Source organism: Oncorhynchus tshawytscha, linkage group LG05, assembly GCF_018296145.1.
Source record: "Oncorhynchus tshawytscha isolate Ot180627B linkage group LG05, Otsh_v2.0, whole genome shotgun sequence".
In the NCBI taxonomy this organism is placed as follows: Eukaryota; Metazoa; Chordata; class Actinopteri; order Salmoniformes; family Salmonidae; genus Oncorhynchus; species Oncorhynchus tshawytscha.
The window spans coordinates 50082871-50108655 of NC_056433.1; the positions used below are offsets into that span (position 1 = coordinate 50082871).

A 25785-nucleotide genomic window follows, 5' to 3' on the forward strand; every position below is an offset into this window, starting at 1 on the left:
TATTCCATTTGCACAACAGCATGTGAAATTTGTTGTCAATCAGTGTTGCTTCCTAAGTGGACAGTTTGATTTCACAGAAGTGTGATTGACTTGGAGTTACATTGTGTTGTTTAAGTGTTCCCTTTATTTTTATGAGCAGTGTATTTTTGGCCATTTTCTGGTGTTTTGTAACGGAAAACTGAGTGGGTCAAGTATAACAGGTCAACCTTGTTACCCATAGATTACATTTAATTGCCCCTCCCTGTTGTACACAAGTTTCCACTTGCCCTGTCACAAGGGGATTGATGCTTGTTACAGTTCAACCCTGTTACGGTCAACCCTGTTACGGTCAACCCTGTTACTTTATTTGGCACTTAGAGGCATTCCAGAGGATGAAAACATTTTTTTAACCCGCCCGTTTTGGAACCAATGTGTCAATGTATGTCTCGTACATGCATAATAAACCAGCTATCTATTAGACCTTGTTTAATTTAGCTATCAATAGGCTCCATTTCTCTGGAAACCAAGCAGAAAATTACGTTCGCTAAACATGCCATTTTAGCAAGACAAATACATTAGAAGACAATTCTCAAACTGATCAGAAACACTATGCTCACAACCTGTATCTCAATGGTGTCACTGGTGTATTTAGTTAGTTTATTGTTCAATATATTCAACATTTCTAAGGTTTTTACCAGGCGCGATACACGACACCACACATATAGCATGTAACATACTAGTTCGTACAACAAGGAATTAGCCAGCAATGTTGACTGGCAGGTGGAATGATGTCCAATGATGTTGCAAGTTTAAAAAGAGTTTGTGGGGTGAGCCCAAGCACGTGCATGTCTTTGTGCACAGTTGCAGGGGCTTGACAGCAATTACGTGATAACATAGTTCACAACTTTCAGGGACCCCATTTGGCTCTTGGTTGCTGCTTTCAGAACTACTAAAACTACACAAAAATAATTACAGAGCCATTATTTAACCTCGAGGTGGGGGAAAAAAACGTTTTTTATTAAGTTGAACATGTGCTCTTTATGACAGAATCTTAAAATTAGCCCCCCCCCCCCAAATAAACACCATGTTACACATCTCAAAGGGCACTGAATTGGTGAAACGACTCAGATACACATTTTTTATGTGTATCTACACATGTTTTATTTGCAGTTGGGGGGCATTATCTAGAACAATTAATTTCCAATGATTGTGTAATGGTGGGGTACTGCTAGTGACTTAATGTTTGAATAAGAAAACACTTAAGGCCTAATATATTTATTTTTTAACTACAAATTGGTGGCTGAAAATAAAATAGTTACTGAAATATCCAGAATGGTTTCTGCCATAGTAACGAGGACAATGACTTACAGTGGATTGGAGCAGCACCACTTCGGCCTCTCTGACAGTGGTCCGGCTACAGGTGGCCTTCACACACCATTCTGGCATCCAGTAGAGCAGCAGCAGAAGGAAGCCCCCCGTACAGAGAACCCAAAGACCCACCACCGCCACACGCCACCGACACACACGGTACCCCTGAAGCTCCTAAAGGGGGCCATGGATGGGAGAGAGGACGGTTAAAAATTGTACTTCATATTAGTGTTGCACGGTATACCTAAACTGTACTTTTTTGGTACTTCTATCAAATGTGTGCCACGTCATATACGGATTGAGAGGATCAAGTCTGTTTTGTAATTTGTCTGAATCTTCAAGGGGGCAGTAGCTAGCCAGGCTGTGTTTGCGCGAGAGTGTGTGAGCGAGAGAGCGATGGAGAGACAGCGAGCGAGAGAGCGATGGAGAAAGCAAGAATGAGAGAGAAAGAGTAAGAGACAGAGAGGAAGCGTGTGAGCGATGGGGGAGAGGTAGCATGTGAGCAAGAGCAACAGAGCAAGAGAGAGCAACCAAATGAGAGGGACAGAGCGAGCGAGATCGAGACGCACAGTTGGACAACTGAATTAATGATAACCTAAAATAGACTGGACCGGACAGAGTTGGAATACTCTTCAACATGCTGTCCTACTCGAGTTGGCCAAATGTAGTCCTACTGTATGACATTGGGTTTGCCATATGACTCTGGGTTTGCTTCTGCCAGTCCCCACAGGCTGAGACAGCCGGTTGACCTGAGAGCGGAGCCTGAGTGGTGTAGCTGTGAGTGTGAGAGAGCAAGAGACACTTCAGCTCCACTATACGAGTCAAGTTACTTTGCCATAAGTGTTGCGTCAATGTGACACTACCTGCTACACAGTGTGCTGTTTTGACAGCAGAGGGGAAGTGTGTATTCTATTTTCCTACTGTACCATATTCATCGATTACGCTGAAGTACAATAGCTTTGGTCCAGTTTATCGCAAGTACTCATTAACTTTTGTTTACATTGTGAAAATAGTCAAACGTCGAGTTTCTGCTAGCTAGTAGCTTCTTGGAGGCCATATGCAACCAAAATCAACAATTTGTCATTACTTTAATTCAACCATCGAGAATTAAACCTTGGAGATTCTTGAGTTGGACGCTGCCATTGGATGTGACGCAATGTGAGCGCAACACCGGCAGTATAGCGGCTTTCAATGATTTCAAAGGAAGCATTCCCTCAATGGCTGAAGGCAATGCCGGACACCCGATGGTTGTATTGTAGCAGGGCCGTGCGAGTGAGTGAAGGAAAGGGGGGGGACAAGGTAGAAAGAGGTAATAAAATGAGGGAACACACCATCTCATCCTCCTCATCCTTGTTCACGATCTTCAGGTCTTCTTTCTCCATTCTGCAGATGAGTCACCAAGCCCACTGAGCACCGCTTCATTGAAACAAGAGCACAATGACACCACTACATGAGAACGTGAGTCTACCCCAGTACGAGGGCATGAGTATATCTCAGAGTGGGTGTCCAACTCAGTGCATACCAGAACATGACTCAACCACACTGAACCTTCAAGTGAGACCAATGAGATCAACCACACCACTTGTGCAGTGACTGAAACCAGAGCCATAAACGCACAGTTGGACAACTGAATGAATGATTAACTAGAAGAGACTGGACATTACATTACATTCACACGTTCAACAGCACACTGTATGCCCTCAAGCCTATACTCCACTACTACCACATACAGTGGGGAGAAGTATTTGATAACCTGCAAAATCTACTTACAAAGCATGTAGAGGTCTGTCATTTTTATCATAGGTACACTTCAACTGTGAAAGACGGAATCTAAAACAAAAATCCAGAAAATCACATTGTATTTATTTTTTATTTCACCTTTATTTAACCAGGTAGGCTAGTTGAGAACAAGTTCTCATTTGCAACTGCGACCTGGCCAAGATAAAGCATAGCAGTGTGAACAGACAACAGAGTTACACATGGAGTAAACAATTAACAAGTCAATAACACAGTAGAAAAAAGGGGAGTCTATATACATTGTGTGCAAAAGGCATGAGGAGGTAGGTGAATAATTACAATTTTGCAGATTAACACTGGAGTGATAAATGATCAGATGATCATGTACAGGTAGAGATATTGGTGTGCAAAAGAGCAGAAAAGTAAATAAATAAAAACAGTATGGGGATGAGGTATGTAAAAATGGGTGGGCTATTTACCGATAGACTATGTACAGCTGCAGCGATCTGTTAGCTGCTCAGATAACAGATGTTTGAAGTTGGTGAGGGAGATAAGTCTCCAACTTCAGCGATTTTTGCAATTCGTTCCAGTCACAGGCAGCAGAGAACTGGAACGAAAGGCAGCCAAATGAGGTGTTGGCTTTAGGGATGATCAGTGAGATACACCTGCTGGAGCGCGTGCTATGGATGAGTGTTGCCATCGTGACTAGTGAACTGAGATAAGGCGGAGCTTTACCTAGCATGGATTTGTAGATGACCTGGAGCCAGTGGGCCTGGCGACGAATATGTAGCGAGGGCCAGCCGACTAGAGCATACAGGTCGCAGTGGCGGGTGGTATAAGGTGCTTTAGTGACAAAACGGATGGCACTGTGATAAACTGCATCAGGTTTGCTGAGTAGAGTGTTGGAAGCCATTTTGTAGATGACATCGCCGAAGTCGAGGATCGGTAGGATAGTCAGTTTTACTAGGGTAAATTTGGCGGTGTGAGTGAAGGAGGCTTTGTTGCGGAATAGAAAGCCGACTCTAGATTTGATTTTCGATTGGAGATGTTTTATATGAGTCTGGAAGGAGAGTTTAGTCTAGCCAGACACCTAGGTACTTATAGATGTCCACATATTCAAGGTCGGAACCATCCAGGGTGGTGATGCTGATCAGGCGTGCGGGTGCAGGCAGCGAACGGTTGAAAAGCATCCATTTGGTTTTACTAGCGTTTAAGAGCAGTTAGAGGCCACGGAAGGAGTGTTGTATGGCATTGAAGCTCGTTTGGAGGTTAGATAGCACAGTGTCCAAGGAAGGGCCAGAAGTATACAGAATGGTGTTGTCTGCATAGAGGTGGATCAGGGAATCGCCCGCAGCAAGAGCAACATCATTGATATATACAGAGAAAAGAGTCGGCCCGAGGATTGAACCCTGTGGCACCCCCATAGAGACTGCCAGAGGACCGGACAGCATGCCCTCCGATTTGACACACTGAACTCTGTCTGCAAAGTAGTTGGTGAACCAGGCAGGGCAGTCATCCGAAAAACCGAGGCTACTTATCTGCCGATAAGAATATGGTGATTGACAGAGTCGAAAGCCTTGGCAAGGTCGATGAAGACGGCTGCACAGTACTGTCTTTTATCGATGCCAGTTATGATATCGTTTAGTACCTTGAGCGTGGCTGAGGTGCACCCGTGACCGGCTCGGAAACCAGATTGCACAGCGGAGAAGGTACGGTGGGATTCGAGATGGTCAGTGACCTGTTTGTTGACTTGGCTTTCGAAGACCTTAGATAGGCAGGGCAGGATGGATATAGGTCTGTAACAGTTTGGGTCCAGGGTGTCTCCCCCCTTGAAGAGGGGGATGACTGCGGCAGCTTTCCAATCCTTGGGGATCTCAGACGATATGAAAGAGAGGTTGAACAGGCTGGTAATAGGGGTTGCGACAATGCGGCGGATAGTTTCAGAAATAGAGGGTCCAGATTGTCAAGCCCAGCTGATTTGTACGGGTCCAGGTTTTGCAGCTCCTTCAGAACATCTGCTATCTGGATTTGGGTAAAGGAGAACCTGGAGGCTGGGGCGAGTAGCTGCGGGGGGGAGCTGTTGGCCGAGGTTGGAGTAGCCAGGTGGAAGGCATGGCCAGCCGTGGAGAAATGCTTGTTGAAGTTTTCGATAATCATGGATTTATCGGTGGTGACCGTGTTACCTAGCCTCAGTGCAGTGGGCAGCTGGGAGGAGGTGCTCTTGTTCTCCATGGACTTCACAGTGTCCCAGAACTTTTTGGAGTTGGAGCTACAGGATGCAAATTTCTGCCTGAAGAAGCTGGCCTTTGCTTTCCTGACTGACTGCGTGTATTGGTTCCTGACTTCCCTGAACAGTTGCATATCGCGGGGACTATTCAATGCTATTGCAGTCCGCCACAGGATGTATTTGTGCTGGTCGAGGGCAGTCAGGTCTGGAGTGAACCAAGAACCATTTAAGTAATTAATTTGCATTTTATTGCATGACATAAGTATTTGATACATCAGAAAAGCATAACTTAATATTTGGTACAGAAACCTTTGTTTGCATTTACAGAGATCATACATTTCCTGTAGTTCTTGACCAGGTTTGCACACACTGCAGCAGAGATTTTGGCCCACTCCTCCATACAGATCTTCTCCAGATCCTTCAGGTTTCGGGGCTGTCGCTGGGCAATACGGACTTTCAGCTCCCTCCAAATATTTTCTTTTGGATTCAGGTCTGGAGACTGGCTAGGCCACTCCAGGACCTTGAGATGCTTCTTACGGAGCCACTCCTTAGATGTTTCCACCTCCATGCTTAATGGTTGGGATGGTGTTCTTGGGGTTGTACTCATCCTCCTTCCTCCAAACACGGTGAATGGAGTTTAGACCAAAAAGCTCTATTTTTGTCTCATCAGACCACATGACCTTCTCCCATTCCTCCTCTGGATCATCCAGATGGTCATTGGCAAACTTCAGACGGGCCTGGACATGCGCTGGCTTGAGTAGGGGGACCTTGCGTGTGCTGCAGGATTTTAAATCCATGACGGCCTAATGTGTTACTAATGGTTTTCTTTGAGACTGTGGTCCCAGCTTTCTTCAGGTCATTGACCAGGTCCTGCCGTGTAGTTCTGAGCTGATCCCTCACCTTCCTTATGATCATTGATGCCCCACGGGGTGAGATCTTACATGGAGCCCCAGACCGAGGGTGATTGACCATCATCTTTAACTTCTTCCATTTTCTAATAATTGCACCAACAGTTGTTGCCTTCTCACCAAGCTGCTTGCCTATTGTCCTGTGGCTCATCAGCCTTGCTGAGTGCAGGTCTACAATTTTATACCTGATGTCCTTACACAGGTCTCTGGTCTTGGCCATTGTGGAGAGGTTGGAGTCTGTTTGATTGAGTGTGTGGACAGGTGTCTTTTATACAGGTAACGAGTTCAAACAGGTGCAGTTAATACAGGTAATGAGTGGAGAACAGGAGGGGTTCTTAAAGAAAAACTAACAGGTCAGTGAGAGCCAGAATTCTTACTGGTTGGTAGGTGATCAAATACTTATGTCATGCAATAAAATGCAAATTAATTACTTAAAAATCATACAATGAGATTTTCTGGATTTTCTTTTAGAATCGGTCTCTCACAGTTTAAGTGTACCTATGATACAAATTACAGACCTTTACATGCTTTGTAAGTAAGAAAACCTGCAAAATCGGCAGTGTACCAAATACTTGTTCTCCCCACTGTATCTACAGTACAAAATCCATGTGTACTTGTGTGTATAGTGCGTATGTTATCGTGGGTGTGTATGTATGTGTCTGTGCCTATCTTTGTATTGGTTCACAGTTCCCGCTGTTCCATAAGGTGTATTTTTCAGTTTTTTTAAATCACATTTTCCTGCTTCATGTGGAATTGAGTTTCATGTAGTCATGGCTCTATGTAGTACTGTGCGCCTCCCATATTCTGCACTGTGAATAAACCTCGTGGCATGTCTTGTGGGATATGCATGGGTGTCTGATTCAACATGTCAACACCTCTCACAAATACAAGTAGTGATGAAGTCAATCTCTTCTCCACTTTGACGTGCATATTATTAATGTTAACTGTGTACATCCAAGGGCCGGCCGTGCCGCCCTGTTTGGAGCCATGTCCCTTTTTGTGGCACCTGACCACACTAATGAACACTAGTCCAGGTGCGACAAAACTAGGGCCTGTAGGACCTGCCTTGTTGATAGTGCTGTGAAGAAGGTAGAGTAGCACATTATTATGGACAGACTTCTCCCCATGTTTTGACCATGACAGTTTACAATCCAGGGTTACTCCAAGCAGTTTAGTCTCCTCAACTTGCTCAATTTCCACAATATTTATTACAGAATTAGTTGAGGTTTAGGGTTTAGTGAATGATTTGTCCCAAATATAATGCTTTTAGTTTGAGAAATATTTAGGACTATCATTCCAAAACGTTGGTTTTCCTAGATATGGCTACTATATTGTGATAACTACATGCAATGGGTATGGATACTGCTTTCAAGCAAATTTCTGCAGCATTATTAAAGATGTGATCAATACATGCTATTTATAACTACCCTGACTGATAACCAGAACAAGCTTGGAGGCACTGGTTACATTTTGAAGCTTTTGAGTGGGCAGCTGGATGAAAGCCAGTCAATATTTAAAAATCACCTCTGTTGATATCATATACATTATCAAGCATTTCACACATTATCCAGATACTGAATGTTAGCACTTGGTGGTCTATAGCAGCTTCCCTCACGAATGGGCTTTAGGTGAGGCAGATGAACCTGAAGGCATATTACTACTACAGTTTTTAAAACATGAGATCGTCTAAGATTTACAGGAATGTGGTTCTGAATATAAAATAGCAACATGTCCAATGGCATTTCTGTCTTTTATGTAAATGTTATAACATTTTATTGATACCGCTGTATAAAAAGGTATTATTTAAGTGAGTTTCAGAGATAGTCAGAATATGAATGTCATCGGTTATTAGCAAATTATTGATTTCATGAACCTTGTTTCTTAAGCTACATATGTTAACATGGGCAATTTTGAGCACTTGTCTAGGATGCTTACTTGTTTTCACTGTTTTACTGGGAAGCTTAGCAGAAGTAGATATGCTCATGTTATTTATCTTAGTGCAGGGTGAGCTGCACACAGTGTCTTCCTACTAGGGCACAACGCCTCAGTGCCAACAGTATAAATCTTGTTCATAGGCACATGATTGCTGCTTACAATAGCTGTAGGATCAACAGATACATTAAGTTACTTGCATTGTGTCTACCAACGCCCGTGGTTTAATGTACATTTGAGGAAGCATTATGACAACTCAGCGTCACAATGGTAGGGATTAACTGAGCTGGGTTTGGGTCATTGATAAGTCACTGTCTCAACGCAGCCTCATTATGCTGTGAAAGGAACCCAAATTATTTGGGTGGATCCCATCCTTCTTATAAACCGTGTTTGATTTCCAAAAGGTAGCGAAATTGTCAAAACCCATTGTAAGTTACATGCATTAAAGTAAGTAGCCCTACAGTAGGACATTGGGTTTGCCATATGACTCTAGGTTTGCCTCTGCAGGTCCCTACAGGATCAGACAGCCGGTTGACCGGAGAACACCTGAAACAAAGCATGAGTGGTGCAGCTGTGACAACCGGTATGGAACACTCCCACAGACAGTGACAAGCTCCTTTCCCAACAGCTGGCCATCCCTGGAGGACAGCTGAGAGGGAGAGAGAAGGGTCATGGGGGGTATTGAGTAACACCCATCTGATGACTCAGGACTCAGTGGGAGTGTGTGTCTGTGTGTGTGTTCTGCAATGACCTTTTTGAGTGGAACCTGACCTCTGTACAAAAGAGGAAAGGGTTTGAAGGGGAATGTCAGGGTCAAGAAGGCAGTTGGAATCAACCAGTACAGCCAAAGCTGAAAGAGAATCAAAGATGCAGCAAGAGACGCTACAGAACTTCAACATGCATCTGGCTAAAAAACAAGCATCCATTCAATCAACAAATATGTAGCGTCTACAGCAAGTCTGTTTCAAAACAATTAGCTAAACTCCTAAGGGCCAGATTACTCTCAATGTTATGGACATAAAGTGACAAAAGACGACACCGTAATGGAACGCAATCATAACTTCCAACATCAGCACCATATCAGCCCCAAACTGAAAAAACCCAAAATAAACCATGGAATGTTATTTACTGTGTCATCGCTGCAATTTCCCAACGGGCTCGGGAGAGGCGAAGGTGGAGTCATGCGTCCTCCAAAACATGGCTTGCCCAACCGCGCTCCTTAACACCCGCAAGCTTAACCAGGAAACCAGCCGCATCAATGTGTCGGAGGAAACACCGTTCTAATGGCGACCGGGGTCAGCCCGCAGGCACCCGGCCTGCTAAAAGGAGTCGCTAGAGCACGATGAGCTCAACCGGCCAAACCCTCCTCTAACCCGGACGACGCTGGGCCAATTGTGTGCTGTCCTATGGGGCTCCTGGCCATGGCCGGTTGTGGCACAGCCCGGGAAATGAACCCGGTCTTTAGTAACGCCTTAGACCGCTGCGCCACACGGGAGGCCCTAACCCATGGAATGTTTTCTCATATCCTGACAACATGATAGGGACGGTCCCCAGAGTCACACTACGGAAGGCTTGGAATTCCAACCAGATTCCATGATGCCCACCAGAGCATGATGCCAGCAGGTTGAATGCCTCCACATTGAAAGGCCATTGTGCCAGGGGCACTAGGCGTCAATGAAAATAACAAATACCTTTATTAAAACATTAAAAAAAATATTGCAGGCCTGGGTGACCCGGAGGGAGGTCCATCCTCTCTTTGTACATGTGCCGGTTGTGTGGTACTGGTTTTCCAGATTTAGCTGGGCTCACTGCTGAGGTCTGGGGCTATGGTAGGAAACAGGTTGGCCCATGCATGTCTGCGATTAGATGCAGCAGGGGGGATAACACACGTGTTTAAACACCCACCCCCAACAAAAACAACAGGTTGGCTTTAGCCATCGCTGGGCTGGTGTCAGATATCATGCTGGAGAGAATCGCGATAAATTAATGTACTGTGTATCTGTAGCGGGGGGGGCTGTGGGACAGCACTCAAGAACAAAAAGCTCTAATGCTCAGTCGCTTTTACAGGATTAGACTTGTCACTGAAAACAGAGAAGCTTTATGGCCATCAATGTTGCCAGTGGTTATTATAATCATCAAAGCCTCTCAACTTTTATTAGGTGCGTCCTCTTTACACACACACACCAAATATTTGACTGCAGCAACATATTTTCCCCCTCATGTAGGTCGTGCCCCATTGAAGTGCACTACAAACAGCAGGTGCCTTCTGCTTCCACATATGGAGTGGGGGTATATCGCCATGGTACAGACTACAGAAACCATTCCTACCCCAACAAGGCCTCTGAGCAGACACTTTGTCTGTTCTCTCAGGGGACTGCCTGTTCTCTAGGCCCAAAGGTGGAGAAAAAAAGGATGCATGAGGGAGGCAGGCCAGCCAGCAGCGATATAGAGGGGCTTTTGGCAGGACATTGTTGTAACAACAATGAAGCGACAAGGGATATGAGATTGAGAGAGAGACGCAGAGAAAGAGCAGTGTGAAAGGGGAGAGAGGGAGAAAAGAAGGGGACTCAGCAGCAGGGCTAACCCTGGCTGGCTGTCAGGGCCGGCGCTGGGTTGGGCCGCCGCGCTCCCCTGCACTATGCCACTGGCCCCCGGCCCTGATCTTATCTGCCCACAGCACTCAGCCCTTTCTTTCCCTGGCACACAGCAGGATATTTAGCTTGGGACCAAGCCCTTCCTACTATTTTACAGCAGGTCAGGAGTCCAGGGAGGGCGACGGGCCGCTGTGCAGGCCACCCTATGGTGTGTGGAAATGACATGGGCAGTGTATTAAAGACAAACAGACAGTTCATAACAGTCCCAGACAGTGTATACAGAATACCAGTGTGGGACTTTTGAGGCCATTCATTATTAAAACATTGCTGGATGGTTGGCACTGAAGTCAATGCAAAAACTGAGGTAATTTAAGGCATCATCATCCATTGATTTTGTCACCATAAAAAAAAATATATATATTACCAGCCATATAATGTGGGGATTATTCATGTGGATACAGAACATATACATCCATTTCATCTATATTTTAGCACTAATAAAACAGAGGTGTGACAACGGTCTAACCAACCCAACACATTTATGGGGCAGCAGGTAGGTGGTTAGAGCGTTGGGCCAGTAAAGGTATGATCGAATCCCTGAGCTGACAAGGTAAAAATATGTCGTTCTGCCCCTGAACAAGGCAGTTAACCCACTGTTCCTAGGCTGTCATTGTAAATAATTTGTTCTTAACTGACTTGCCTAGTTAAATAAAAGGTAACATAAAATCTCTGCTGTGACTAAAACATCAACACCTCACCTTTTAAGTCCAGCTAAAGAGGAATAGAGCAGTTAATGTTTCTTTGGCATGTTTGGTAAACATAGTGCCTTCAGAATGTATTCATACACTGACTTATTCCACATTTTGGTGTGCTCTGCCAATTAATCCACACATAAAATGGTCAACCGAATCGTTTCTAGTCATATCTCTTCCTTCCAGGCCTTTTCTTCTCTAGACTTTATATTGCGATTGGCAACTTTCATAAATTAGGTGCATTACTGCCACTGACCTCATTTGTCTTTCAGTCACCCACTTGGGTATAACCAATGAGCAGATGGCACGTGGGTACCTGCTTCTATAAACCAATGAGGAGATGGGAGAGGCAAGACTTGCAGCGCGATCTGCGTCAGAAATAGAACTGAACTATTTTAGCCCATGGCAACGCAGACGCTAGTTGGCATGCACGAGCAGTGTGGGTACAATAATTGAACAACATAGATTCCTACATTTATTTTTCAACGCTTGCGAACATGAATCGAGCGGTGTAGTCAGCCTGTTACTCTCCTGAAGTTGCCGGTAATAGGCCGAACAAGGAGGAGTCGGCACAATTTATCTTACCATTTCTACCGATCTGTGTGCCAGTTACATTTTTCATATGCACATTTTTGTGAAACCGTTTTATTTAATTCATAATAACTTCTTCATATCTCAAAATTATTGTCATGTGGTTAATCAAAATTCTATCAAAATCTAAATGAAAATGATAAACCTAAAAACTATGTAAAAGGCCAACAAATAAAAACATCGCAGCCTGCAGGTTGAAAATAACCTGATCAAAATAAATATCCTAGAAATCACATTGGCTACTCGTAACATTGCAAAAATCAGAAACTTTCTGTCCAAAAATTATGCAGAAAAATTGATCCATGCTTTTGTCACTTCTAGGTTAGACTACTGCAATGCTTTACTTTCCGGCTACCCGGATAAAGCACTAAATAAACTTCAGTTAGTGCTAAATATGGCTGCTAGAATCCCGACTAGAACCAAAAAAATTGATCATATTACTCCAGTGCTAGCCTCCCTACACTGGCTTCCTGTCAAGGCAAGGGCTGATTAAGGTTTTACTGCTAACCTACAAAGCATTACATGGGCTTGCTCCTACCCATCTCTCTGATTTGGTCCTGCCGTACATACCTACACGTACGCTACGGTCACAAGACACAGGCCTCCTAATTGTCCCTAGAATTTCTAAGCAAACAGCTGGAGGCAGGGCTTTCTCCTATAGAGCTCAATTTTTATGGAGTGGTCTGCCTACCCATGTGAGAGACGCAAACTCTGTCTCAACCTTTAAGTCTTTACTGAAGACTCATCTCTTCAGTGGGTCATATGATTGAGTGTAGTCTGGCCCAGGAGTGTGAAGGTGAACGGAAAGGCTCTGGAGCAACGAACCGCCCTTGCGGTCTCTGCCTGGCCGGTTCCCCTCTTTCCACTGGGATTCTCTGCCTCTAACCCTATTACAGGGGCTGAGTCACTGGCTTAATAGGGCTCTTTCATACCGTCCCTAGGAGGGGTGCGTCACTTGAGTGGGTTGAGTCACTGATGTTATCTTCCTGTCTGGGTTGGCGCCACCCCCTTGGGTTGTGCTGTGGCGGAGACCTTTGAGGGCTATTCTCGGCCTTGTCTCAGGATGGTAAGTTGGCGGTTGAAGATATCCCTCTAGTGGTGTGGGGGCTGTGCTTTGGCAAAGTTGGTGGGGTTATATTCTTCCTATTTGGCCCTGTCCGGGGTTGTCCTCGGATGGGGCCACAGTGTCTCCTGACCCCTCCTGTCTCAGCCTCCAGTATTTATGCTGCAGTAGTTTACGTGTCGGGGGGCTAGGGTCAGTTTGTTATATCTGGAGTACTTCTCCTGTCCTATTCGGTGTCCTGTGTGAATTTAAGTATGCTCTCTCCTAATTCTCTCTTTCACGCTTTCTTTCTCTCTCTCGGAGGACCTGAGCCCTAGGACCATGCCTCAGGACTACCTGACATGATGACCCCTTGCTGTCCCCAGTCCACCTGGCCGTGCTGCTGCTCCAGTTTCAATTGTTCTGCCTGGGATTATTATTATTTGACCATGCTGGTCATTTATGAACATTTGAACATCTTGGCCATGTTCTGTTATAATCTCCACCCGGCACAGCCAGAAGAGGACTGGCCACACCACATAGCCTGGTTCCTCTCTAGGTTTCTTCCTAGGTTTTGGCCTTTCTAGGGAGTTTTTCCTAGCCACCCTGCTTCTACACCTGCATTGCTTGCTGTTTGGGGTTTTAGGCTGATTTTCTGTACAGCACTTTGAGATATCAGCTGATGTACGAAGGGCTATATAAATAAATTTGATTTGATTTGATAGCCTGTCTGCAACAAACTTGAAACATTGCATCAACTATTAACCTGGGTCCGGCCTGAAGCTTGCGCTAGCTATACTTATTTTCCCGAGTCAGTGAGCTCGGGACAGACACAGCTGTAGACTATTTGCGTAAGCGATAATAAGCAGTGCTCGACTTGGGCAGGAGCTCACCTGAGCTAAGTACCGGCACCTAATTTTCTACTGCTTGAGCTTCTGTTCCTGTTATGTAGAATATTAGCTCAAAAGTATTGTGGAGCTCCTGCACCCAAATATAAAACAGTACTAGCACCCAAAATGAGTACCGGAACCTAATTCAGTCCAAGTCAAGCACTGATAAGAAGTAATCAGGTAGGCCTATTTTATGACGTTTCCACTGGATCAGAGCATGACATGTTTCCCTTTCATGCGGAGTGATTATCGAAACGGAAAGAGCTGGAAAGATTTTTCAAATACATAGAACTATTGTAATTCTCAATGGATGTAAAAAGAGACGTTGTTTGTTTGCAGATTGAGGTGAAGAAAACATTACTTTGAGAAGCTCCACAGGTCATTAGTGGTGGTGCGTTAAGGCAATCAGAAATACTATTCGATCCCCAAATTGGAACCATTGTATGTCTACATTGCGTGCAGGCCAGGTAGCCTATAAGCCTACTTCTATGCGTGCACGTCCTTACTCAACATTGACAGGAGCGCCCCAGACAAAAGACAATGAATAAATTGACAGAACTCATAAATGGAATTAAATAAGCCAAAACTTGTTTCTCACAAGTGTAGCATAGGTTGTGCACTCTGCAAACAATGTGTCCACTCCGATAATGACAACTGGAAGAATGGAATAATAATATTGAATGCATAAAAATAAAACAACCCTAACCAAAGTAACAAACATTGTAGATGAGAAATTATAGGAATTAATGGTAAATGTACTACTTGTGATATACAGTGCCTTCGGAAAGTATTCAGACCCCTTGACATTCTCCACATTTTGTTATGCATGTGAATACAATAAAGTTGGATTTTCTACATTTTAAAATTATTTCTTTATATCTGGAACCATACAGAAAATGTGGCCATGCATAAGTTGGCTTCATTAATTAGTGAATAAAAATTGTGTGATAAAATCAAATTGGTTTCATCAGCAAAGAGAATGGGAAGTACGGTATAAGACACAGCAGCTAGGTCATTGATATATATTAGGCATAACAAAGGTAACCCTGTGGCACGCCACAGGATATCTTGCTCTGGTAGATGCACAGCCGTTTGCATAAACACATTGTTCTCTACCATAAACATAACTATATAGCCAATTATATGTATAATCCTGAAAACCGTAATAATGCCATTTAAGAAAGTAATATTTAATGATCAACCGTGTCAAACGCTTTGGATAAATCTAAAAAGATGTCAAAGGCGTATTCATTGTTCAGGGCTCTAAAGATTTTATCCACACGTTGCAAAAGAGCCACATCTGTGGACTAGTTGACAAAAACCATATTGGTGCTCATATAGGATACAGAGTTCATTTAAATGTTTCAACATTCTTATACACCAATTTCTCCAGGATTTTAGAAAAACGTGGTAATACAGATATTGGCCGATTATTTGTAAAAGAACTGGGAACCCCAGATTTATAGACGTAGGATAACTTTGGCAATTTTTTCATCTTCAGGAACAATACCAGTTTAATTTGGGGAAGATGTACAGTGGGGCAAAAAAGTATTTAGTCAGCCACCAATTGTATAAGTTCTCCCACTTAAAAAGATGAGAGGCCTGTAATTTTCATCATAGGTACATTTCAACTGTGACAGACAAAATGAGAAAAAAAGAATTCTCCAGAAAATCATATTGTAGGATTTTTAATGAATTTATTTGCAAATTATGGTGGAAAATAAGTATTTGGTCAATAACAAAAGTTTCAATACTTTGTTATATACCCTTTGTTGGCAATGACAGAGGTCAAACGTTTTCTGTAAGTCTTCGCAAGGTTTTCACACACTGTTGCTGGTATTTTGGCCCATTCCTCCATGCAGATCTCCTCTAGAGCAGTGATGTTTTGGGGCTGTTGCTGGGCAACACGGACTTTCAACTGCCTCCAAAGATTTTCTATGGGGTTGAGATCTGGAGACTGGCTAGGCCACTCCAGGACCTTAATGCTTCTTACGAAGCCACTCCTTCGTTGCCGGGCGGTGTTTTTGGGATCATTGTCATGCTGAAAGACCCAGCCACGTTTAATCTTCAATGCCCTTGCTGATGGAAGGAGGTTTTCACTCAAAATCTCACGATACATGGCCCCATTCATTCTTTCCTTTATACGGATCAGTCGTCCTGGTCCCTTTGCAGAAAAACAGCCCCAAAGCATGATGTTTCCACCCCCATGCTTCACAGTAGTAAAATATTTTGGGGGGAAATTCGAAGTAGGCGAGTAAAATGTGTTATATTTTTTGTACATTTGCAGAATTCAGGGGATAGGGATTTGTGACCAACTTTTTATACAACTTGAATGTTATTTTTTTAACTGAGGATTTTTTAAGACCAGTTGTAAACCAAGGTTTTCAGAACCCATCTACTGCTCTCTTACATGGTTTAACTAAGGGAAAGCACTGGTGAAATACAGAGTTTAAACATTTTCTCATGAAATTAACTACATTACCAAAAGTCTGTGGATACCTACTCAATCGAACAATTAATTCCGAAATCATGGACATTAATATGGAGTAGTTCCCCGCTTTGCTGCTATAATAGCCTCCACTCTTCTGGGAAGGCTTTCCACTAGATGTTGGAACATTGCTGCAGGGACTTGCTTCCATTCAGCCACAAGCGCATTAGTGAGGACATTGTCATGCTGAAACAGGAAAGGGCCTAACCCCAAATTGTTGCCACAAAGCTGGAAGCACAGAATAGTCTAGAATGTCATTGTATGCTGTAGCGTTAATATTTCCCTTAACTGGAACTAAGGGGCCAAGCCAGAACCATGAAAAACACAGCCTTAGATCATTATTTCTCCTCCAAACTTTATAGTTGGCACCATGCATTAAGGCAGGTCATTTCTCATGGTATCCGCCAAACCCAGGTTCATCTGTCAGACTGCCAAGATGGTTAAGCGTGATTCATCACTCCAGAGAACGCGTTTCCACTGCTCCAGAGTGCAATGGCAACGAGCTTTACACCACTCCAGTTGACGTATGGCATTGCGCTTGGTGATCTTCAGCTTGTGTGCAGCTGCTCGGCCACGGAAACCCATTTCATGAAGCTCCAGACGAACAGTTCTTGTGCTGAAGTTGCTTTCAGAGGCAGTTTGGAACTCTGCAGTGAGTGTTGCAACCGAGGACAGATGATTTTTACACGCTTCAGAGGTCCCGTTCTGTGAGCTTGTGTGGCCTAACACTTTGCAGCTAAGCCATTGCTCCTAGATGTTTCCACTTCACAAGAACAGCACTTGCAGTTGATCGGGGCAGCTCTAGCGAGGCAGAAATTGACAAACTGACTTATTGGAAAGGTGGCATCCTATGACGTTGCCATGTTGAAAGTCACTGAGCTCTTCAATAGGCCATTATGCTGCCAACGTTTGTCTATGGAAAGTGAATGGCTGTGTGCTCAATTTTATACACCTGTCAAGAAAGGGTGTGGCTGAAATAGCTGAAACCACTAATTTGAAGCAGTGTCCAGATACCTTGTACAGTTGAAGGTTCAAGTTTACATAGCCAAATACATTTAAACTCAGTTTTCACAATTCCTGACATTTAATCCGAGTAGAAATTCCCAGTCTTAAATCAGTTAGGATCGCCACTTTATTTTAAGAATGTGAAATGTCAGAATAATAGTTGAGAGAATGATTTCAGGTTGTATTTCTTTTATCACATTCCCAGTGGGTCAAAAGTTTACATACACTCAATTAGTATTTGGTAGCATTGCCTTTTAAATTGTTTAACTTGGGTCAAACGTTTTGGGTAGCTTTCCACAAGCTTCCCACAATAAGTTGCTTGAGGTCATTGTCCATTTGGAAGACCCATATCCACATAATTTTCCTGCCTCATGACGCCATCTATTTTGTGAAGTACACCTGCCTCTCCTGCCGCAAAGCACCCCCACAACATGTTGCTGCCACCCCCGTGCTTCAGGGTTGGGGTGGTGTGCTTCAGGGTTGGGATGGTGTTCTTCGGCTTGCAAGCCTCCCCCTTTTTCCTCCAAACAAAACGATGGTCATTATGGCCAAACAGTTCTATTTTTGTTTCATCAGACCAGAGGACATTTCTCTAAAAAGTACGATCTTAGTTCCCATGTGCAGGTGCAAACCGTAGTCTGGCTTTTTTTTATGGCAGTTTTGGAGCAGTGGCTTCTTTCTTGCTGAGCGGCCTTTCAGGTTATATCGATATAGGACTCGTTTTACTGTGGATATAAATACTTTTGTACCCGTTTCCTCCAGCATCTTCACAAAGTCCTTTGCTGTCGTTCTGGGATTGATTTGCACTTTTCGCACCAAAGTACGTTCATCTCTAGGAGACAGAACGCGTCTCCTTCCTGAACAGTATGACGGCTGCGTGGTCCCATGGTGTTTATACTTGTGTACTATTGTTTGTACAGATGAACGTGGTACCTTCAGGCATTTGGAAATTGCTCCCAAGGATGAACCAGACTTGTGAAGGTCTACAATTTTAGGTATTGGCTGATTTCTTTGGCTTTTCCCATGATGTCAAGCAAAGAGGCACTGAGTTTGAAGGTAGACATTGAAATGCATCCACAGGTACACCTCCAATTGACTCAAATTATGTCAATTAGCCTATCAGAAGCTTCTGTAGCCATGACTTCATTTTCTGGAATTTTCCAAGCTGTTTAAAGGCACAGTCAACTTAGTGTGTCAACTCTGACCCACTGGAATTGTGATACAGTATAAGTGAAATAATCTCTGTAAACAATTGTTGGAAAAATTTGTGTCATGCACAAAGTTGAAAGGAGAAATATTTGCTTGTGTCTGACATACGCTAGTGGCTTTGATTGACGGGTGCTTTTACGGGGGTGTGCTTGTGTGAGTTCGCTGAAGTAGGCCTAGCCAGTTCGGACCATCTCTTCAATAAGAATCAAACGTTCATGTCATGATTTAATCTTATAAAAGACTTCACAATTTACATACATTTAAAAACATAGTGTGTGTGTGTGTGTGCGCACGGGCATCTCAGTTACACGTACATGTCAGTACATAAACACAACAAATAGGTCACAAGGGGGAGAGGTGTTGCTTTATTTGTTTTTTTCTGTTCACTTGCGCTATATAAGATGGGAGTTCCATGCACTCATGGCCCTGTATAATACTGTACGTTTCCTTGAATTTGTTCTGAACCTGGGGACTGTGAAAAGACCCATGGTGGCATGTCTGGTGGGGTAAGTGTGTGTATAAGTGCCCACGTGTAAGTTGACTATGCAAACAATATGGAATCTCCAACACAATGTTTCTTATAAAAACAAGTGACTCAGTCTTTTCCACAACTCTTAGGCAAGAGAGACTGGCATGCATAGTGGTGTCACAAAAGCAGAGCATATCTTATTACAGACAGACTTCTCACCATCTTTACAACCATTGAATCTATATGTTTTGACCATGACAGTTTACAATCTAAGGTAACACCAAGTAATTGCCTCCTTGTTCAATAGCCACACCATTCATTACCAGGTTCCACTGAAGTCTAGAACTTCGGGAATGATTTATACCAAATACAATGCTCTTAGTTTTAGAGATGTTCAGAACCAGTTTATTACTGGCTACCCATTCCAAAGTAGACTGCAACACTTTGTTAAGGGTTTCAGTGACTTCAAAAGCTGTCACTGAAATGGTCACTAAATCGTTGAATCGTCAGCATACATGGACACACATGCTTTGTTTAACGTCAGTGGCAGGTCATTGGTAAAAATTGAAAAGAGTAGAGGGCTTAAAGAGCTGCCCTGCAGTACAACACACTTTGCATGTTTGACATTAAATGAGCTTCCATGAAAGAAAACCCCCTGAGTTCTATTAGATAGCGCTGAATCCACGATATGGCAGATGTTGAAAAGCCATAACACATAAGTTAACATAACAGGTTATGGTCAAGAACATCAAAAGTCTGCACTGAAATCTAACAGTACAGCTCCCACAATCTTCGTATTATCAATTTCTTTCAACCAATTATCAGTCATTTGTGTCTCTATAAGCAGGCTGAAAGTGTTTGTTTACAGAAAAGTAGCATTGTATTTGGTCAAACAAATTTTCCAACATATCGCTGAGAGCTGTAAGCAAGCGGATAGGTCTTCTGTTAGAAACAGTAAATGCCGCTTTACCACTCGAGTAGCGGAATGACTTTGGCATCCCTCAAGGCCTGAGGACAAAGACTTTCCTCTAGGCTCAGTTTAAATATATGACATAAAGGAGTGGCTAGAGTCAGCTACCATCCTCAGTTGTCAATGCCAGGAGGTTTATCGTTATTGGTCAATAACCATTTTTCCACCTCTCCCACACTAACTTTACAAAATTCAAACTTGCAATGCTTTTCTTTCATTATTATTATTATTTTTTTAATATACATTAGTACGATGGCTAACTGTTCGTTATTGGCATTTACTGCCTAAGTTTGCCCACTTTGCCAATTAAGAAATGTAAATAATTGGCAACATCATGGTTGTGATGAATAAGCCATCTGATTCAACAAAGATGGAGTTGAATTCATTTTTCTGCCTATAATTTCATTTAAAGTACCCCCAAAAATATGCATTCTTTATATCATTGATCTTGGATTCATAATACGGTTTCTTCTTTCTGTTGAGTTTAGTCACATAATTTCTCAATTTGCAGTAAGTCAGCCATGTAAACAAGTGTACAAACTGAACTGTGACCTTGTCTCCTAGTGTGTTGGAAAGCTGACAACCAGGCTTTCCTCTAGGATTTAGCCTGTGCTTAGCTCTATTCTGTTTTTTAAAATTCTAAACTCCCTAGTCCTTGCCGATGACAACCTAGTCTTTGCCAAGGACATACTGCAGCCACCACCATGCTTGAAAATATGAACAGTGGTACTCTGATGTGTTGTGTTGGATTTTCTCCAAACACAACGCTTTGTATTCAGGACAAAGTTAATTTCTTTACCACCTTTTTTGCAGTTTTACTTTAGTGCCTTATTGCTAACAGGATGCACATTATGGAATATTTTTTATTCTGTACAGGTTTCCTTTTCACTCGAACATTTAGGTTAATATTGTGGAGTAACTACAATGTTGTTGATCCATTCTCAGTTTGCTCCTATCACAGCCATTAAACTGTTTTAAAGTCCCCATTAGCCTCATGGTGAAATCCCTGAGCGGTTCCCTTCCACTCCAGAAACTGAGTTAGGAAGGACGCCTATATCTTTGTTTTGACTGGCTGTATTGATACACCCATCAAAAGTGTAATTAATAACTTCACCATGCTCAAAGGGATATTCAATAACCATGTATTCATACTCAGTTCTTATGCAATTAAAGTCATATTGTATTAAATATGAATGTATAATCACGACAGGGGTGATGGAAACAGGAAGTTTCGGTGTTTGTTTGACATGGTGGGATCTTTTTGTATCTGTAAAATGTATTGTGTTGAAATGGCTGTGGAAATGCCTTTATGCGCAAATAATTGATATAATAACCATATCAAAGTAAATTTCGAGTCACACAATTATATGGTGTGTGGGCCTCCCACTACAACTCAGTAAACCATGCAGTTTATTAGGCTACAGATGAAATAAGTGATGATGAACTTCAGAGGGTTGTGATAGTGCACGGTGATGAACTTGACGCTCCTTTCCAATAAATATCGAGGGTCTTAATCTGGTGACATAATCGATGCTGGACTGTCACTTGACCCCCCAAAATATTCTCGCTCTTATCCATAATAATCTCGTGTAGATTAGACAAACCGCACAGCCCACCGCACTGTATCTGCGAGCTGTTCGGCACATTTGCTATTTAACGCAACCGTTTTTTTTTTTGAAGTTGAGTTGAGTTGTTTTGAGTTGAAAAGGCAAAAAGGCAAATAGACACACATTGAACTTTAGTTTCGTATTTAGTACACAAAAACGTATGCGAAAAAGTACATTTTCTGTGCACATCATCACGCACTGATTTTGTGGTGTAAAGTCCAGTTAGTGGAAACTGTGCATATTTTCTTTATGCGGATTCTAGAATATTTGCATGAAAATCTGGCTATTGTCTGCTAATTATCTATTTTTTACCCACTCATCTACCAATAGGTGCCTTTCTTTGTGAGGGGTTGGAAAACCTCCCTGTTCTTTGTGGTCGAATTGGTGTTTGAAATTCACGACTCGACTGAGGGACCTTACAGATTATTGTATGTGCGGGGTCAGAGAGGAGGAAGTAATAAAAAATTATTAGAGTATGTTAAACAGCATTACTGCACATAGTGTGAGTCCATGCAATTTGTGACTCGTTAAGCAAATGTTTGCTCCTGAACTTATTTAGGCTTGCCATAATAAAGGGGTTGAATACATAGACTCAAAACATTTCAGCTTATTGACTTCAAAACATTTTTTTTATTCGTACACATTACTAAAAACAAATTCCACTTTGACATTATGGGGCATTGTGTGTTGGCCAGTGACACAAAATCTCAATATGAATCCATTTTAGGATGCATGACGCATGGCTTTCGACCTTTGTCTCTCCCAAGCCCGTATGGGAGTTGTAGCGATGAGACAAGATAGCAACTACTAACAATTGGATGCCACAAAATTGGGGAGAAAAGGGGGTAAAATTCGAAATAAATATGAATCCATTTGAATTCAGGTTTGTAAAATAACTTGTGAGTGGAAACAGTCTAGGGTTATGAATACTTTCTGAAGGCACTGTATAACTTCAGAGTGGGTAGGTGAGAGTGTAGGGGGAGTTGTACAAACAGAGTGACATAACTAAAGTCTCAATGGTCAGACAGATTTACATAGAGCCTTAATAGCCAGACAGACTGGCACACATACTCTAGAGCCATGACAGATATCAGAAGAGATCCAGGTGTTACCTTGAGAACCCGGGCAGCGACGCCCCCAGACGTTCCTCCTCCCCTCTGTAGCTCTCCCTCTCACGACACGAACCTGGACCCCTGGGAGACAGACAAGAGAGAACCATCATTAGACACTTCGATCAAAGGCCCTGAACCCTTTCTCTAAAATCTTACCATGTATAAACACACCCAGGGGGGACTATAGGGCAACTGGCTGATAGCATGAGTAGTTGGGAACATTGAAAAGTTTGACCTGTTGAAGAAAATCAAGAAGTCTGTCAAACAAAGAGACTTTAGACTGAAAACAGAAGGAACAATGGTGAGCATTTTGACAGTCATTTTGTAAGTTTAGTTTTGAGACATCCCTGGATTCAGATTCTTGTCAATTGTCAAAATAAAAATAACACTTGTCATTGCACTCTTGAAAATGTACCATCGGTTACTGAATGCTCAAAGAGTCGCAGCTGGAACCATCATGGTTGACAGAACTTGTATTTATTTGTGAGCTACGCTACTGTTCAGAACCCCCTGGTAGGCTCAGTCAGATAATATCTGCGGTCATATTAGACTTCTCCACAGCCGGGTAAACCCTGCATTGCTGGTCTTCATTTGATTACCTAGCATCGTCTCTGGTTCGTGGTTATGCTATGTAGAGAACCAGAACAAGGCCATCATTTGACCACAGTTGGCCCCGCCACATGTGGCTTGGAGAGAAGAATAAGAACTTGCCAGTGCCAAACTTTTTACTGTTAAAATGTGAGGCTGGTAGGCAGGCAGGGTTAAGGTTAAGCGACTTCCGCACATCACGACAAACCTGCACCACTGTCAATGTTGTATAACAGGCCAATAATCACACAGTCCCACAGGCAGTTTGTAGCCGTACTTCAAGAAGCCCTTTCTACAAGGGGCTCAAAAAAAGCTTGGTTTTCTAACAATGTTCTGAGTGAAATCAGTTCACAAAGCTGTCTGGGGCAATGTTATAACACAAATATGTGTGACATTCTTCAGGCCTGTCCTGAAATACGGTTCACCAGTTTGGCCAGGTCTCACAAAGCACCTGATCAAACACATGGAAGGCCTTCAGAGAAGATGCCGCCGTATAATTGGAACACCCGATGACACATTTCCCAGCCTGGAGGCAAGAAGAGACCACAAGATGAGAGCTCACTCGGCTACTGAAGGAGGGGACCCACCCACTTCTCCAGGCGCTACCCACAAAACCAAACCACTCTAACCTGTGAAATTGGAGACAAGACACAGCCAATCAGTCACACAAAAAGACATCAACTGACCTTTCTGCCTAGAGCATACAGAAGGACCCTGTAGTGTACCTGTGGGTCATTTCTTAACTGTCATTTTGTCCATGAGCCCCAAATTGACTAATATAAAAAGGAATTGGCCTAAACTCTGAGTTTGAAACCAGCTATCAAAAGACATGTTCCAGGCGTCCACTGGAAAAAACTAAGCATTAGTGAGTAGCAGGTTTGTTTCATCTTTAACACTTTTCTCTTAAATGTCACAGAGCAAGTTTGCTCTCAGGATGAAAACCGTTGATGGTGGACAATCAGGCTTTTATACACCGCTCTGAGGTTGAGCACTCTTTGGAATCAAGGAGGCCTTCGGCAGCAGCAGCAATTCAGCCACCCACATAGTTGACTGACTGCATACGTTTCACAACAACCTGAATGAAAGACTCGACTTCAGGATAAACACGCCTTCAAAAACCTATAACTCAGCAATTTGGATGAGACAGACTGCGGTCCTTCTCTTTTTTTGCCCCTCGCCTGTTCTTGGACACTGGGATAGAAAAGCTAACAATAACCCATGACCTAATGACGGGCTGCCATAATTCATGGAAGAATTCGGAGGGAAAAGCGTTTGTTGTAGTCGTGCTCTCAGCTCAATATGCTTTCTTTATCACTTCCCCTCCTACTTACAGTGCATTGTTGCTGGGCTTTGTTCCCGGCAGTGCTGACATCCAGTTGTATATCACCCCCACCAGTGGCCTTAGTCCGTGGTCACCTGCCCCTCTGCTCTCAGGTCAGGATCCTGGACCCCCTGCTTCTGCTTTTGTTTAGTGCTTGTGAACCCCCCCCTGCATAGAGCTTCTGCTGAGCCAAGTACCAGACATGGCACTGTAAACCATGGCTGAGATTCATGTGTCCCTCGACTGTACATTTTGTGGTATTAGATTCATTCAAATGAGCATTCATTTTTTAAACAGATGCAAATAAAGTTGAATTGATTATACACAAGGGAAAAAAGACCCAAGTTTGCTAGAGGTGAAGTAAAAAGAGGTTTGTACAACCAATACAAATGGCAGGAATGTGTTAATAAAACCAAGCTTTTTACAAACGGCAAATAAAGAAAGAGCTCCTTGCCATATCCATTTATTTTATGAGCAGCATTCGGTTCAATCCCAACCTGTCAAAACAACATGATTCACCCAGTCAAACTCACCTTAAGCTGCGGTAGGAGTCCCTAACTCTAAGCGATAGTCCAAAGCAGTAGTCAGTCAAGACTCACTCAATCTCAAAGACCACTATTACCAAAATCGCAGCGTCAAGATGAGGGACTCAAGTCATCCTGAGTGGAGACCGCACAAACGTTATGTCTCATAACAGACAAGATCATGGTGTTGACATTAGAGTTGGCATTCATCCACCGACCATAAGGTAGAGGGGAACTAGAGATGAAATCAGATTGGGAGGTAAAGGAGAGCCCTAGATAAAATGCGTGTAGGCTATCTCCGGAGGCTGAGAGAGAGAGGGACTGATAGAGGAGAGAAAAACAAAATGTAGAGATCAAACAGCCGTGGAGCCCTAAGTCAGGCCACATGCTCCTGGATTAGCCGTGGCATGGCCCTACAGCCTGGGAAAAACGGCTGATAACACCCTTCGAGAGATTAAGCAATATGTTTTAC

General features: G+C 43.1%; 1 protein-coding gene across 2 annotated transcripts in view; it reads right to left on the reverse strand.

The window, feature by feature from the left end:
• LOC112250762 (polyamine-transporting ATPase 13A3) overlaps positions 1-25785 on the reverse strand; it is a 58963-nt gene that overhangs the window by 20443 nt on the left and 12735 nt on the right. Inside the window, exons 2-4 of one of the 2 annotated variants that reach the window (XM_042322040.1) lie at positions 22881-22961; positions 2679-2763; positions 1348-1521 (exon numbers count right to left, since the gene is read on the reverse strand). In XM_042322040.1, the coding sequence (XP_042177974.1) occupies positions 1348-1521; positions 2679-2729 (225 nt within the window). In that variant the 5' untranslated portion in view covers positions 2730-2763; positions 22881-22961. The remainder of the gene's footprint in view (positions 1-1347; positions 1522-2678; positions 2764-22880; positions 22962-25785) is intronic. The other variant, XM_042322041.1, reaches the window with a different exon arrangement.